This window comes from Pinus tabuliformis, chromosome 1_2 (assembly GCF_031772625.1).
Source record: "Pinus tabuliformis cultivar Carrire ecotype Pingquan chromosome 1_2, CPIR1, whole genome shotgun sequence".
In the NCBI taxonomy this organism is placed as follows: Eukaryota; Viridiplantae; Streptophyta; class Pinopsida; order Pinales; family Pinaceae; genus Pinus; species Pinus tabuliformis.
Genome location: NC_142298.1, coordinates 425,067,402 through 425,085,010, shown reverse-complemented (window position 1 = coordinate 425,085,010; position 17,609 = coordinate 425,067,402). Strand labels below are relative to the sequence as shown.

At 40.3% G+C, this 17,609-nt stretch overlaps 1 protein-coding gene across 1 annotated transcript in view; it reads left to right on the top strand.

The window, feature by feature from the left end:
• Positions 1 to 17,609, top strand: part of LOC149206164 (uncharacterized protein ycf45-like) — a 330,357-nt gene that overhangs the window by 277,262 nt on the left and 35,486 nt on the right. The window contains exon 7 of the mRNA XM_089397614.1: positions 3,750 to 3,800. Coding sequence (XP_089253740.1) covers positions 3,750 to 3,800 — 51 coding nt within the window. The remainder of the gene's footprint in view (positions 1 to 3,749; positions 3,801 to 17,609) is intronic.

Below are 17,609 nucleotides of genomic sequence, written 5' to 3'. Positions count from 1 at the left end.
ACAGGAACCACCTTATCTTTCATGAGGCTTCGATCCACTGGTCAGTCACCTGTAACAACATTTTAGCCATTTTCAACCTGATTCCCAAGGATACTGTTTGCCACAGCAATAGGGTCATCTCTCATGAAGTTATTGACAAAAGCACTCCCTGGGCTTATTTCAATGGCTCGGCTCAAGCGGTGGGTTGTGAGGGGGGTGTAGTTCTCCACATAAATGAACACCTTTGTTTCAAAATCAAAGTGGGTCATGGGAGGGGCACAAACAATTTTGCGGAGCTAAACAGTTTAAGACACCTTCTCTTATTTGCACTAGAACAAAACTGCCATAGGATTCAGATTTTTGGGGACTCACAGCTTGTCATAAATTGGATCAATGCTGAATATCACTGTCACTTGCACACACTCAAGGATTTACTGGAGGATGTCCTCTCTTTAAAATCACAATTTGATTTTATTGTATGCTCTCACATATACAGGGAAAGGAATGAAGTCGTTGATCTTGTTTCCAAAGAGCCCGCACAGCTAATCAGGAGACAATGGTTGATTCAGGAATTTAGAGATGGGGAATTTTTCCAGTTCTTTCATCATCCATTCATCGAATTGGATGGAAATCTCTCGGAATGATCTTCATGATCATTCCTTTTTTTGCTTTTTGCATTTACAATTATTTTCTGGACTCATTATGGACTATATGTTTTAATACTGTTTTGATTTACTTTTTGTAAATATCAGGCTGATATTTGTAAATAGTGATACTGAACATTAACTGTTCTGACCAGTGTTGATAATATCGGTATCGGGAAAATATCGGCGAGGGTCCGGAAAATATCTTATCGGCAATATCGGCGAAAATATCAGAAAAATATCGGCAAATATCTGCAAGCATAAAAAATGCATAATATATTCATTTTTTTCAGATTTCTAAACATATAAAGCAATAACAACATGAACTAAACACATTGGCACATAAATATGAAGAAGGCATTGATATATATGATGTCAAATAGAAATGATACATCAAACTTCAAAGGCGATACCAAATCCTGCTGATCCCTGATAATTGTCCAATCAAGGACTCAAACAAAATAACATCACATATCCTGCTGATCCCTGATAGTCATAATTGTCCAATCAAGGACTCAAACAAAACAACATCACATATATAAAACTTTAAAAGTATTTCATCATCATGAGTTATAAACTTATATGTAGCAAAAGTTGCAAAACAAATAAAACTAGCAGCTATCTATCTGAGACCATTGGCCTCTCCCTAGCAGCTTTCTTTCTGTCTTGTTCAGCAATTGCTTCACGAGCTTTTTGTATAACCTCTGCACTAGAAACCATACAAGGCATCACATCTGCATCATATGCAGAGAGTTTAGCCAGATGGTATTTCAATCGTGTAATCCCTCCTGACATCTTGGTCCCACACAAGTTGCATGATATATATGCCTGATTTGCCCCACCAACAGCCTCCCCATACTCCCAAAATGGGTCCAAGGCTTTTGGCATATTTGACATTTGTAGTGAACTAATTCAAACCTAGGGCACAAAAAAAAACAAAAAATTGGCATTAAACCCCCCAACACAAAATGAAAAAATAATAAGTAATAACAACCTCATTCAAAAAAAATTACTACATTATTTGCATTTTGCAATGTGAATGAAAAATGGCAATAAGAGGGTGCATAAGAAAGTTGAAAAAAAAAAATGAAGCTTGCTGTCCAAATATGGAGAAAACCCTTGCATTGGTTCATGGGCATGAAAATCATAGCAAATGGAAAAAAACAAAGAAACAAAATGTTGGTAGGCAAAGAGGCAAGCAAGCATAACCCTAAATCTATGAAAAAATCATTAACATAGAGGTTTTTAAGAACATACCTGCTAATGGAAGAAATGAAGTTTGTCTCACTACTCTTCAATCTTTGATCCACAAAAAAATCTTAATTGGTGGTGATAATCGTCGTTTGATCTTCAAACCCTCCTTGACAAGCACCACAAAACTCTTTCCCTTTCTTCTCCAACACTCAGAAACAGAAATGAAGAAAAAAAAAACCAATTTTCGTCTTTTATAGCCGCGGAAAAACACACCCAGCGATATTTTAGATCGTCGCGCGATATTTTCGAAAATATCGCTGATATTTTGTAAATCTCGCGATATTTTCAAAACCCGAAAATATCGCGATATTTTAGGGGCGATATATCGGCTCGCCGAAAATATCGCGATATTTCCGATATTCGGCGATATATCGCCGATATTATCAACAGTGGTTCTGACTTCAAGTGAATGCATCTCATATATGCTGGAGATTCAACATGTAATTTTCTTAATCTATTAATGAAAATTACGTTTTTTTCCTGGGAAAAAAAATCACCAAAATTAAGCAAAATTCCCATGCTCACAAAATTGGGGATATTACACCAACCATAAGCTTGGTTGAAAGAAAGATAGGGCCACCTTCCCCACACAATTTGAGAAGTCTAGACCCTCTTTCGCAGTTAACATAGGTGACCTTGCAGTTCTCTTATGGGAAATCCCTTGTAGGAACGGAGGCACCTAGGTGGTTAGAACCCCACGGGAGGTATCGTTAATGAGGCCTTAACCTCCTTCCTTTGGGATTCTCTCTACAACTTGCATTTGAGACTAGTTTCAAAAGAATTGAGAGGAATGATTCACCTAGACTAGGCATCTAATTAAAATTAATCAAGATCTTGCATAACACACTAGATCTAGGTCTTGCACTTCAGTTAGGATAGAATTTGCATCCTGCAGCGACTGTTCATCTGGTAACTTGGAATATTGATCTATATTGTGCAAGTAATTAGTTTAAAAGGCATTGGTCTCTCATTCATAATTTTGAAGAATCTAATCAAAGTGTGCTTAATAATCTCACTTTCCATTGAATTTTAACCCAAGTTGCTAGGCCATTCAATTGTGTCTCTTGGATTTGTTGGTTCCCAACAAGTTTTTCATCATCTCATCCATAGGGACTACCCCCCTTAGCCTGCATTTAGGAGACAGGTTAAACAGAGAGGGCAGGGATCAGAGTGACAACCCCTACGCTAAGCGTTGTCACAATTCTATGTACAATTTGGGCGACAACAAATAACTCCCCTAGAGCTTGGTCACAAGTTGCAACACCCCAACAATGAACCATCTCAAACTAGAGCTCCTTGTTCATCCAAATCATCTAACTAGACATCTATCCCGAGTTTCTTCCCTATCGCCTCAGATGGGAAGAGAGATTGCATTAGGGGAGGTTGATCGAGCCCTAGGCAAACCATCCCCCCTGATAGTGTTGGTTGTTTTTCTCTATTCTCCATAGAACTTGCACATAATTGCACTATTGCTTTGTTTCCATGCTTCATGCCCTAAGGCTGTAGACTTTAGGTGTTTTACAACATAATCTAGTTTTTCTTATGTCATGTTTTTCAAGGAGATTCCTTTGCACTTGCACTTTGTATGTCACGCTATTGTACTTAACAGTCCAATTGACCTATTTATGGTCATTTGTTGGACATTAATAAAATTATATTATCTTATATTATATTTTGTTAATATAAGCAGCATTTTTCCTTTAAAAAGTTTTTAAAATTATAATTATCTCTATGTAATTATATTTTGGTATTAACAAGTAAAGCAGCACCTAATATTCTCCTATTTTTATTACTTAGATAGCATTTAAGATTTTGGTGCGTGATATTGTGCTATATTGATTTTAAAAGATCTCGGTTTGCATGATATTGCAGACAGAAAGAAGTGTGGATGTTTTGCTTCATGGTGGGAAGCCATTGGTTGAGGTTAGTTGAAATATTTGAAAAACAAAAACAAAAAAATCTTGTAAGACTTCTGGTTTTTAAAATGCATTTCTGGTCTTATATGGATATGTGAATTTTATCTTTTATATTGTGAACACAAGATACCCAAAGAGAGAAGAAACAAGCATACTGTTCTTACTTAAAGTGGACTGATGCAGGCATAAATTATTTATTGTGGTTTATTAGCACTGACAATACATCTTGTTGGTGAAATTGTTGAGTAATTCAGGGTTTATAATTTTGTAGCTTCTATACATAGTTATGGTTCCAATGTATGGTTTCTTTCAAATGTTGAAGCGCTTGCTGAATTTCAATAAAATTTATATCCCCTAAACTTGGAAATGCTGTCTATTATATTTGGAATGAAATTTTCCCGTAGGGTCTCATCCTATGATGACATGCACCATGTCATGTAAACCATGCCATTATCATTATGCCTATTCTTTGCTTCTCATCAATAAAATAAAATACAATTTAAGAAAAAATGATGTTGCAAGAGATAAGGGAAAGATATATGTTAAGATTTTCAATTATTGTCGCATTAAAATCTTGTACACATCTCACATTCATTAGTGATGTTATCTAGATTCAACTCTCAATGATTTGATCCCCTTTTAATATGCATTTAACAGGCTTTTGGAGTTAATGAGTGGAATTGATGTTAACCCAAACACTATCAACTGCCTTAGTACCTATGAGTACTTCACAACCCAAACATTATTTTCTTCTAACTACTGGATATATATCAGGATAAGCACATCTTAATTAGATATGATCATTATTTGTAGGTGATTAAGGAATTTTATATCAACTAGTATATTGTTATACAGAATTGATACATCTTAACCATAAAGCTATTGAGCATCAAGAGGGATAAAAAAATCCAAGTACAAATTTCTCGATGCTCAAAAGCTCTAGGTTTAAGATAGATTTATGCTAGTTTTGTTTTAATTTATTTTTTTAGGTTGAGTTTTTTGACATTAGAGGTCACATGTTAGAAAAAATTCCATTTTCTTTTATGCATATGACACATTTCTTCCCCTTTGGTTGTAAGAGCGCCTTACCACTCAGTGCAACGAGCTACATTTAGCAAACTCATGGTTCCATGTTAACCCCATTAAGATCAATATTCTTGAAATATACTATGGAATATTAGATCTATAGATTTCAGAAAATAGCCTAGTCCAAGGAATATAATTTTTAAGAGTTCACAAACAATAAGATGAAATCATGATAATTTTCGTCTTAAATATTTTAATGAATAGCTTAAAAAAAATTAAACAAATACCAAGAGATAAAATAATTATACCTCATGGGCATTTGTTTTACCTTGACCTTCCTTGCTCCAGAAATCTGAAATTCGAGAGGGTTTGACCTCCTTAAAACTAAATCCATAACTAGAAGTAAAGTGCCCTAGAAAAATAATTTGTAACGAGTCTTTATTCTCTGTTAATTTTAGGTATGTTCTATGCTAGAGCAATTTATTTAAATTTTCACAGTTAGCAATCACATCAGCGTTAAGATAAATCGCAGATAGAACATAAATATAAATCGCAGAAGACAAGCCAAGACAAGAGGACACAAGATGTGGCGCTAGCCAGGGACAAACCCTAATGTGGGGAAACCCTTGATCAATTCTTCTTTTATGTTCTTCAAAGTTCAACAGAGAAAGTGAGAGAGATAGTACATTTACAATAGAAGTCAATCACTTTGACTTTTGATATCGGCATGAGATCAGTTGAAGACATATTGCTTCAACTGATTCTCTAAGGTGACTCGTTCACCTATCATAGTGCTGCATCTCGTCTATTTGTTGCACATTACCGTGTGACACCTCGCTGTACTGTCACATGTGTTGAACCTTGATGACTGAGCTGCTCTCTTCTTCATGCTGCATCTTCCATGGTCTTATTCATCATCAAGCTGCCCATGCTCATGATTTAATTCATCATTATGCTACCCATGCTCATATCATCATGCATCATTATGCTGCCCATGCTCATATCATCATGCTGCTTATTATGCTGCCCATGATCTCATACATCATGCTGCCTTCCTTCGGAGTGCATACCACTGGTCCCAAACCAGTCTCAACTGACCCAAAGTCAACATCATAGTGGGTACCACTCCTACTACTGGTCCCAGACCAGTATCATCAGTCTCAGAGAGTGTACCACTGGTCCCAGACCAGTCTCAACCAACCCGAAGTCAGCGTCATAGCATGTACCACTCTCACTGGTCCCAGACCAGTCTTCCACTGACCCTAAGTCAGTCTCAGAGTATGTACCACTGGTCCCAGACCAGTCTCAACCGACCCGAAGTCAGTGTCATAGTAGGTACAACTCCTACCACTGGTCCCAGACCAGTCCTCCACTGACCCTAAGTCAGTCTTAGAGTATGTACCACTGGTCCCAGACCAGTCTCAACCAACCCGAAGTCAGCGTCATAGTAGGTACAACTCCTACCACTGGTCCCAGACCAGTACCATTGATCCCAAATCAATGAAGGTCATCCTAGCATAGGGAGTACGATAGATACAACGATGTGTCCGTCAGTACTACTATGGTCCCTATCCTCATTTCCCTGCTCATTGATCAGATGAGAGGTACTTCCCATGAGTCCTAGACAGCATGGGTAGGATGCCTCGACAGGAGAACTTAATCAATCCTGTCCTCACAGGAGAACTAATCATCCTACTACAAAATCGCCATGCAGAACACATCATCCAGGCCTCACAGGAGAGCTAATCATCCTGCTACATAATCGTCATGCAGAACACATCATCCAGACCTCACAGGAGAACTAATCATCCTGCTACATAATCTTCATGGAGAACACATCATCCAGGCCTCATAGGAGAAATAATCATCCTACTACACAGGAGAGCGAATCATCCTGTCCCACAAGGGAGCGAATCATCTTGTCCCACAAGAGAGCGAGTCATCTTGTTTCATAGGAGAGCGAATCATCCTGTCCACAGGAGAGCGAATCATCCTGTCCCACAAGAGAGTGAATCATCTTGTCCTAGTGCACACCACCAGGAAGGGTGAGTCACCCTGTGGTCGTATGTTGCTCCAGTAAGAGCCGCAAGTCCCCAGAGCTCCCAGAGCTCAATGTATGCAACATGTGGGACCCTTGTACAAGGGTCTCTCGACGACTCCAATTTGTTCGGGAAAATCACAAATTTGATCTTTCCTCGGGGCTCTGACAAAGTGTATCGACCTGTACATCATCTTAATGCAATGGAGCCTCCTTGCTCATCGACTTACCATATCCCAGATAAGGCAATATCTGATGTCTATCTGCTGGAGCAATCGTCGAATATGGGATTCCTCAATAATTGAATCCCACCTCTGGTTGTCACAGAGAATCACAGTGGTATTCATCATGTGTACTCATTGACCAGTCTGCATTCAAATAATCATGCAGTTTTCATATTTCCGGCAGTGAATCTCAATCCATGAGAGATTGTGCCCCGAAGATATCTCAGAAGATTCTTGGCACCAATCCAATGAGGCTCAACCAAATATGAGCTCACCATGCTAACTGCGACACATATGTCCAGACGGAGGTTCTCCAAGAACATTAATGCGAATGAGTTTATGAAACTGAGAGGCATTTCCCAAATCTGGTCCGACATCACTACCATATAACTTCTTGAAAGTTAAGATCCTCGAGGTAGTCACAGGCTTGCAGTTGATCTTTCCACATTTAGAATCCAACTTCCTCTTGTTGGAAATAATACTGAGAGGGGGGGTGAATCAGTATTATCAGATCAATCAAACTTTTTCTATTTCCTACTCAGAAACATATACGCGACTTCTGTTAAGTGAACCAGCGTGTACACGCGACTGTGTCTAAAGCAACTAGCGTATATGCAGATATCTTATGATTCAGTTAATCTTATCTTCAGTAAATGCATCAGAACATTATTAAGCAATTTAGCAGTAAACAGGTGCAGTATAACAGAACAGAATCATCACACAAGAGCCACACACATGAACACCATGATATAAGGTGGAAACCCAATGTGGGTGAAAACCACCTGCTGCAATTCGTCTCTTTCTTTCTTTAATGAGAAACTTCTTTTACAATATACTGGTGCAGTCCTTTACCAGTATGCAGGCTACAACCTGCAGAGGGCTACAACCCTCTCTCTCGTTTTCCAACTACTTTTGGAAGGGAGCTACAACCCCCTCAGCTCTTGTACTAGCTGATCCATTTACTAGTACGTAGGTGCTGACCCTACAACCTTCAGGGACCACGTTTCATCAATTTTCAGACTGGATCCAAGAGTACAAAGCAAACATTACCGCAATACAATCATCAACTTATACTTGCATCATAATTCATTAAACAACCAAACACCGAATCACTGAAACCCTGTCATCAAGAACACAGAACCCAAACCAGAATCTAGAACTCTGCAACAACCACCAGAATCAGCAACAACCTGAAATATCAACCCTTATCATGCATACGCTATTTCACTGTACCAAAACCGCGTGTATACGCGCTTTCTCCAAAGGCAACCCGCGTGCAGATCTAGAAATGATTACTTCTGCCTTTGCTGTCAGATCCGACCCTTACCAAGCGTCCCGAACAGATAACCAACAATACCAGATCCTCTCACTGCGTCAGCCACACACAATCCATACTTCTTTGCCTAGTGATCTTCTCCTTATATAGCTTTAGGCCTTGTTCAATACCAAGAGCCAAAACCATAGAAACACAATACCATCAACCTCGAAACAAGGGATCAACACGTCCGTCGAGACATTATGGTCCAAAAACCATAGGCACAACTTCCAAGGTCTAACTACCACGGACCAAGGGTACTTTTCACATGTACGCGCTTTTACTGAAGCCAACCTGCGTGTACACGCGGATTATCCTTGCTGAACCTGCGTATATCTCTTTCTTGACCTGCTGTACTGAGATCTGTCCTCTGATCAAGTTGCCATCACCTGTACCAACTTCTGAGCACCTGTACCAACCTCTGAGTGAGTTGCCATCAAGGACAACACTTGAAACATAATGCCAACAATCTCCCCCTTTGGACTTGATGGCAACCACCACACCAAGTCACTCTCCCCCTTTGACATCAAGGGCAAAGGGTGGACCAAGATATTCTCTTCCTTGGTATACCTTCTGCTGTCCATACTGCTGTCCATACTCCCCCTGAGTACATGCTGACATCTCCAAATGTGCTCCCCCTTTGTGTATGCCAAAGTGTACCAATCTATCCACGCTCCCCTTGAGCAGATGCAAGTTCTAAGACCTGCCATTCAGATCTGTATCATAAGCATCATCATTCCTTTGATCAAACAACAAGATGTATCATCAACTTCTAACCATAGTGCCAACAATGAATTATTTGAAGAATATTCTCCCCCTGAGTGTGAGCCAACCATGTCTGAACCATTTCCTGAGTCTGTTCTGCTCCCCCTGAGCCTGAGCCAACCATGACTGAACCTAGGTCTGTTCTGCTGCCCTTTCTTCATATACGCGACTTTGCAGCCTGTAACTCGCGTATATACGCGACTTGTCTTCATTATATCAGCGTATGCAGGATGGAATACTGAATTTCATCACTTTCAGATTCCCCTGTGTCTGTTATGTCAGCTGTCTGAGTTATCCCACACCTTTCTGTCTCTGTCTTCTTCAATTCCTGCAACTGTGATGATGTATGGTCCCCTTGTCTTGAATTTTGAAATCTGCTTCTACATTCCCTTGCTTTATGCCCATAGTTGTTGCATGTATAACACCTTATATTTTTCATGTTCCTTCTATCACAATCAAATGCTTTGTGTCCATATGCATTACAGGCAAAGCAATACCCTCTGAAATACCTGGGATGAGATGATCTTTCTTGAACCATTCTACTTCTGCATCTGGCTGCAACATGTCCAAGATTATGACATACATAACATTCAACTTTATTCAGCGGAGGAAATAATCGTCTATCACGTCCATAGTTGGGAGTAAAGGATCTTCCTTGAGGAATTTCTTTTCTTGGTTGTTCCTTGAGCATTTCAGATTTCTCATTAGAGTTTCTTGTCTCACCTTGTGAACTAGATTCACCTTCAACATATTCATGAAAACCAAGACCAGTCTTGATAGCAGGAGATCTTTGACTATTAAGAATATCATCCAAGACTTTAGAACTATCTTGAAATCGTAAAAGCTTATCCTTTTCTTCTAGTTTACCTTTCAAGATATTTACCTCAACTTGATGTTGTTCTTCCTTTTTCAGATACTGCTTCCTTAGGTCTTCTTCAACTTTTCTCCCTTCTTCTACTTGTCGCTTTAGTTTGATCACTTCATGTTCTTGATCTTCAAGATCTTCTTTTAGAGAGAGGATCTTTGATTCAAGTCTCTGAATAGTTGAGCTCTGATCTTTTGCTATATCCTGCAATTTCTCCCTTACCCTGGTTTCTGTTTCCAATAGTTCTTTTAATTTGGCAGCTTCTTCAGTTTCTGCATTCTTCTCTTCATGTGCCATGAGACTTTTAATATCCTCGCTATCATTGGATGAAGCATTCTTCTTCTTGTGCGCCATGAGACTTCTAATATCTTCACTATCATTAAATGAAGTTTTAATATGGGAATAATAGCTTCTACCATCTTCTTCATATATCCTTCCTTTGTTATGAGGACATCTAGCAGCATAGTGACCAACTCTACCACATAGAAAACATTTGAAAGGCAGCTTATCTTTGAACCGTCCAGTTCCACGTTCAAGATTCTTAACAAAATTTACCTCATCTTCTTCCTCTGACACTTCGAATGCGGCCTCTGGTGGTACCTCTAGTCGCATTTCAAAAGCAGTTAAGATCCCGTGAAGCTGTGACATGGTAATTTTTCGCACATTCTCCTTTTCTTCTACGGCAGATACTTTAGAATCAAATTTAGTAGACAGAGATCTCAAAACCTTTTGAACTAAGACAACTTCCTCAAATTCTTCACCCAGATCCCTCATACAATTCACAATCTCATCCATACGCAGGAAATAATTAGCTACGCTTTCATTACTTCGCATCTTAAGAGTTTCATACCGGATTCTGAGAGTTTGAAGCTTTGCTATTTTTACCTGATCATCTCCTTCGTAACTTGTAATGATTTTGTCCCATATTTCCTTAGCTGATTTGAGATGCATGATCTTCATAAATTCTGATTGAGTCAAAGTACTCAATAGGATATTAACTACTTTGGCATTGAGCTCATATTGCTTTTTCTCTGCTGGATCTGTAGGAGTTGCTGATGGGAAATTGTATCCTCCTTCTATGAGTCCCCAAACTTCTGCTCCTTGAGACTGTAGATATGCAGTGGTTCTTATCTTCCAGTGAGTAAAATTGTTCCCGTCAAAGACTGGTGGCCTGATGTGTGCCTCTCTTTCTGGATTAGCCATTTTGATGGATCTTTTCCTTCAAGCGATCAAGCTTCCTCTGAAGGACCTGCTCCGATTCCAATTGTTGGAAATAATACTGAGAGGGGGGGTGAATCAGTATTATCAGATCAATCAAACTTTTTCTATTTCCTACTCAGAAACATATACGCGACTTCTGTTAAGTGAACCAGCGTGTACACGCGACTGTGTCTAAAGCAACTAGCGTATATGCAGATATCTTATGATTCAGTTAATCTTATCTTCAGTAAATGCATCAGAACATTATTAAGCAATTTAGCAGTAAACAGGTGCAGTATAACAGAACAGAATCATCACACAAGAGCCACACACATGAACACCATGATATAAGGTGGAAACCCAATGTGGGTGAAAACCACCTGCTGCAATTCGTCTCTTTCTTTCTTTAATGAGAAACTTCTTTTACAATATACTGGTGCAGTCCTTTACCAGTATGCAGGCTACAACCTGCAGAGGGCTACAACCCTCTCTCTCGTTTTCCAACTACTTTTGGAAGGGAGCTACAACCCCCTCAGCTCTTGTACTAGCTGATCCATTTACTAGTACGTAGGTGCTGACCCTACAACCTTCAGGGACCACGTTTCATCAATTTTCAGACTGGATCCAAGAGTACAAAGCAAACATTACCGCAATACAATCATCAACTTATACTTGCATCATAATTCATTAAACAACCAAATACCGAATCACTGAAACCCTGTCATCAAGAACACAGAACCCAAACCAGAATCTAGAACTCTGCAACAACCACCAGAATCAGCAACAACCTGAAATATCAACCCTTATCATGCATACGCTATTTCACTGTACCAAAACCGCGTGTATACGCGCTTTCTCCAAAGGCAACCCGCGTGCAGATCTAGAAATGATTACTTCTGCCTTTGCTGTCAGATCCGACCCTTACCAAGCGTCCCGAACAGATAACCAACAATACCAGATCCTCTCACTGCGTCAGCCACACACAATCCATACTTCTTTGCCTAGTGATCTTCTCCTTATATAGCTTTAGGCCTTGTTCAATACCAAGAGCCAAAACCATAGAAACACAATACCATCAACCTCGAAACAAGGGATCAACACGTCCGTCGAGACATTATGGTCCAAAAACCATAGGCACAACTTCCAAGGTCTAACTACCACGGACCAAGGGTACTTTTCACATGTACGCGCTTTTACTGAAGCCAACCTGCGTGTACACGCGGATTATCCTTGCTGAACCTGCGTATATCTCTTTCTTGACCTGCTGTACTGAGATCTGTCCTCTGATCAAGTTGCCATCACCTGTACCAACTTCTGAGCACCTGTACCAACCTCTGAGTGAGTTGCCATCAAGGACAACACTTGAAACATAATGCCAACACCTCTGTCTTCTACAAATGAGAGGGTTTGCACCTGTCAAACATAGGTGCCAGTATGAGAGGTCTATCATCCACAACCTTCGGGTAATGGTTTGGATTGGTTTCATTGCTAGTGAATCTCAGCTTCATCAAACAGCTATCAGTCCTCTCATACTATGCCCGGGGTGTTTTGCTTCAAGCCATAGAGGGCTTTCTTCCACCTGTATACATGAGATTCCTTGTTCATGAATCTCAAACTCCATGGGTTGTTCTAAACTTGTGGACCTGCTACGTGAGGGGAATGGTCCCCTTGTAAGATTTTCCTTCGATACATCTCAGACATGTACCTTCATGCTCTTGTTGAATTCTAGCATCTCGGTCACCATCTGACTCACAGACCTTCGGTGTTGAGTCAATGGACATGGTCCCTAGTGGACATGATACAACCCTGAACTCAAAAACATCTTTGAAAAATCTATTTTCAAACACATACCTTTCCATCGATGAGTGCCACCTTGAAACCTTTGACTTCCATTTCCGAGATGGACACCAGGTTCTTCTTGCGATCCAGAACATAAAAGAGATTCGGGGTTCCTTGCTTTCTTTGAAGAGTCGACCATTTCCTTGATGACCTGCATTACCTTCGGACACTCCTTCGCATAATGGCCGAACTTATTGCAACCAAGGCATCCGCCTTCCCTTCCACCCTTAGATCCGAACTTCCCAATGAAGTGATCTTTAGATAGGCCATCAGAAACATCCACTACGCCATTCTGATAATATGTTCTGCTTCGACTTCACCCTTTGTGAACTTAGAAGAGAGATGTGGAACCCATTGATCCTTTTGTCTTGTCCCTATTGTCTTTGGTGATTGCTCTTTCACTCTTGCTTGGGCATTGTCTTCACCTCAGCTCTGATACCATGTTAATTTTAGGTATGTTCTATGCTAGAGCAATTTATTTAAATTTTCACAGTTAGCAATCACATCAGCATTAAGATAAACTGTAGATAGAACATAAATATAAATCGCAGAAGACAAGCCAAGACAAGAGGACACAAGATGTGGCGCTAGCCAGGGACAAACCCCAATGTGGGGAAACCCTTGATCAATTCTTCTTTTATGTTCTTCAAAGTTCAGCAGAGAAAGTGAGAGAGATAGTACATTTACAATAGAAGTCAATCACTTTGACTTTTGATATCGACATGAGATCAGTTGAAGACATATTGCTTCAACTAATTCTCTAAGGTGACTCGTTCACCTATCATAGTGTTGCATCTCATCTATTTGTTGCACATTACCATGTGACACCTTGCTGTACTGTCACATGTGTTGAACCTTGATGACTGAGCTGCTCTCATCTTCATGTTGCTCATCATGTTGCATCTTCCATGGTCTTATTCATCATCAAGCTGCCCATGTTCATGATCTCATTCATCATTATGTTACCCATGCTCATATCATCATGCATCATTATGCTGCCCATGCTCATATCATCATGCTGCTTATTATGCTGCCCATGATCTCATACATCATGCTGCCTTCCTTCGAAGACAGATGCTCCGGCTGTTTCGGCAGTTCCCGGTAGTTCCGGCTTTTCCGGCAGTTCTGGCTTTTCCGGCAGTTCCGACAGTTCCGGCATTTCCAACTTTTCCGGCATTTTCGGCTTTTCCAGCAATTCTGGCAGTTCCGACTTTTTCGAATTTTCTGGCTTTTCCGGTATTTCCGGCTTTTCCGGCTTTTCTGGCAGTTCCAGCTTTTCCGGCAATTTCAGCTTTTTCGGCAGTTCCGGCTTTTCTGTCTTTTCTGGCAGTTCCGACTTTTCCGGCTTTTCCGGCAGTTCCAGCTTTTCCGGCTATTCCGGCTTTTCCAGTAGTTCTGGCTTTTCCAACTTTTCCGGCAGTTCCGGCTTTTCCGGCTATTCCGGCTTTTCCAGTAGTTCCGGCTTTTTCGACTTTTTCGGCTTTTCCTTAGGATCTCTCCTCCTACTAAAACCCAAAGACAAGTAGAGAGAGGAAGAGATCCAAGTGTGTGTAGAAATGATTTGAAGTCCTCTTCTATTTATACTAAGACATAGAGGTTGAATAGACATGACTGTTGGGCTTCTGAGCCTAAATAAGTTGTTGCTTGACTTAACAAGTTGTCCATAACATAAATAAATTCATAACTTCATAAATACTTATCGGATTCGGATGATCTTTAGATCAATCCTACACCTCTCAATGAGAGGGATCCAATAAAAATATCAGCTGCCATAAATAATATGACCCACATGGAGTTTGGCCCTAGTTGCCAATTTTAACATTCTCCAATGAGTGAAAATGAACTAGACAACTTCCTTTCATAAGAGAGGAGGTTTCTAAATAAAACCATCAAAATACCATGTGCTTTTCTCAAACAATGTGCTAGCACAGGTGGTTTTCTATCTAACTCCCAACTTTCTCTTGTCAACTCATATGAGAGCACTTTAGTGATTTGATCTAGTCAACTTGAGTGAAGAGCTCTAATAAATGGCTAATTAAAAAGAAAAAATGAGAGTCAAAAGAGGATCAAACCACTTAAATCCTCATAAATACACTATGAATCATTCTTATGTGCAGAAAATAAAGTACAAATTCAACCCAATTTTCTTGAAGATTTTACATCTAGTGAGGTTGACTTGGTTAAACAAGTCTTGGAAAACTCATAAAACTCTCTAGAATCATGTGACAAATACCAACAGGAGCTAGTTGTATTCACATATGCATGACATGTGAAAATTCCAAACTGGAATCCTATTGCAGCAACTGGAATTATTTCTCCTAATTGTTAATTAATTTAACAATTTATTTGATACAACAAATATCAAAATAAACACACCGCAACCTTCACAAATAAAATTCCGCGGAATAATAAAACGCTCGAAGCTGATAAATGCTAGCACACACACATAAAATTAACACAATTATTTTTGGACAAAAGTCCCCAAAAAAAACCCAACTTGGGAAAACTGGTGTAGTAGTGAGGGTTTTATTATTATGTAGTAGTGAGAAATTCTGAGTACAACTAGATGCCGAAATTTGGCAATCCTACAGAGAAAAATACTGGAAAAAATCTAGTGAGGAATTTCCTCACCCCACAGGCAATCCCCGACACAACTTGCCTTCAGAAACTCGGCCCTCTGACCCTTTTGCGTCAGCCTCCACGCTGCTTTGTGCAACTTGCTTAACGTCTAGCCTCTAACTGGTCTCTAATGATGTCGTTCTGCCCTCTGCTAGTTGGAAATATGCTTCTTCAGCACTTTGAGACTCCTTCCCAGCCTCTGGAACTGAAGACGTCAATCCCTCTCAGCGAATCAAACTTGCCTCTAGAAGCTGCTGCACTGACCCGCGTCAGATTCTCTGTGGCTCTTTTTCCTCTCTGCAAATGCACTCGCTGGATCTAGAATACTTCCACTAGCCTCACTATCTCTGCCCCTCACATATTGCTTCGATCTCTAGCTCTCCGACAACTGATTGCTGCTACTCTGGAAATTGATCTGCCAAGAAATCGAACTACTCAAGTGTCCTCTCTAAGTGCCCATCGACTTCTTATAATCCTCTGTTGGGACTCCAACGGCCAAGATTAAATCTTAATCAAGGGCTAGGCTCATCTTGAAGTCGATCTATGTGAGTTTCTAGACTATTCTCACCTTGACTTAATTAATTTTGATTAATTAATTAGCTTTCATAAGTTTAGACTTAGGAAACATTAAAAAAATAGGTTAATAATCTAATTAAATCATCTCTAGATGGAATTTCCATAAACGATTTATGGGTTTTGGATATCTCATGTATTCTAGCCTCTCCACTAAGTTTCTGGACTAGAACACATCTGATGCTACAAAAACTAACACTCCCTCCTAGCGAGGATTGTGTTATAGTGTTGCACATCCTACCACAACACTTTGTCTTTGTATCAACCCTCTATCACGCTACTGATGTTTGGCCATACTACCCACCAATCACTACGCAACTCTGATGTTGCATCTGTGCTGCTACTGACACTGCCATACTACCGCCAACCCTGCATCTGCACTGCAACTCCCTCTCATTTTTTGTTGCTACAACTGCAACATCTGCAACTGAAAAGCATCCAAAATATTGAATCAATTGTGATTAGTATGATGCATCTGTCTCTCGAACCTGCGACTAGCATCTGCATTGTCACTGAAAAAATTGCACTGCTGCTGACTCTGCATTGTGCCAACTGCACTGCTGCCAACCCTACACCGCGCTCCCCAGCATCTGACTACTACTAGTCTTTGCTACTGTCACTCGGTCTCTGACTGCATCAACTGTCACTAATCCATCCTGCTACTGAATATTGTGGACCCTCATCCAGGTAATGATCTATGAGGTGGACTCCTCAAGGATCTTGCCCAACTATAGTGCTTTGGGGCTACAACACCAAGTCTCCCCACCTCACTCCTGGATATATATCTGCAAACATCGAAGTCTTCCTCCAATCTAGAGGACAACTTGTTAATCTCTGCTGAGGCTGCCTATTGGTCCTGCTTCTCCTCCTTGTCCTTCTTCCTGAGAGGACACTAGGTACTGTAGTGACCGAGCTCAGCACACCTGAAGCATTTGACCTTTGACATGTCCTTCTTCTTCTTCCTCTGCTCCCCCTGTCCCGGACTAGGACCCTTTGATGCAAGGGCCACATTTTCCTCCTCCTTTACCATCTTTTGTTTGATGATACTGCTGCCACTGATGGAGCTCTTTAACAGAGCCAATCTCAACTCCTCCTGCTACAAATCGGCCTACATCCTATCCCACCTTGGCAAGGTATCTCTGCCCAAGATACTTTCAACGAATACCTGCCACTCCTCTAAGACACTATTGAGTGCCAATCGCACTAGCCCCGTGGGTTGAGGCATTGCCCCAACAGCTGATCTCAGACCTCCTAAATCCTCGTGAGTAAGTGTTAATTTTAGGTATGTTCTATGCCAGAGCAATTTATTTCAATTTCTTTTCTAGATTAGCAATCACATCAGCATAAAGTAA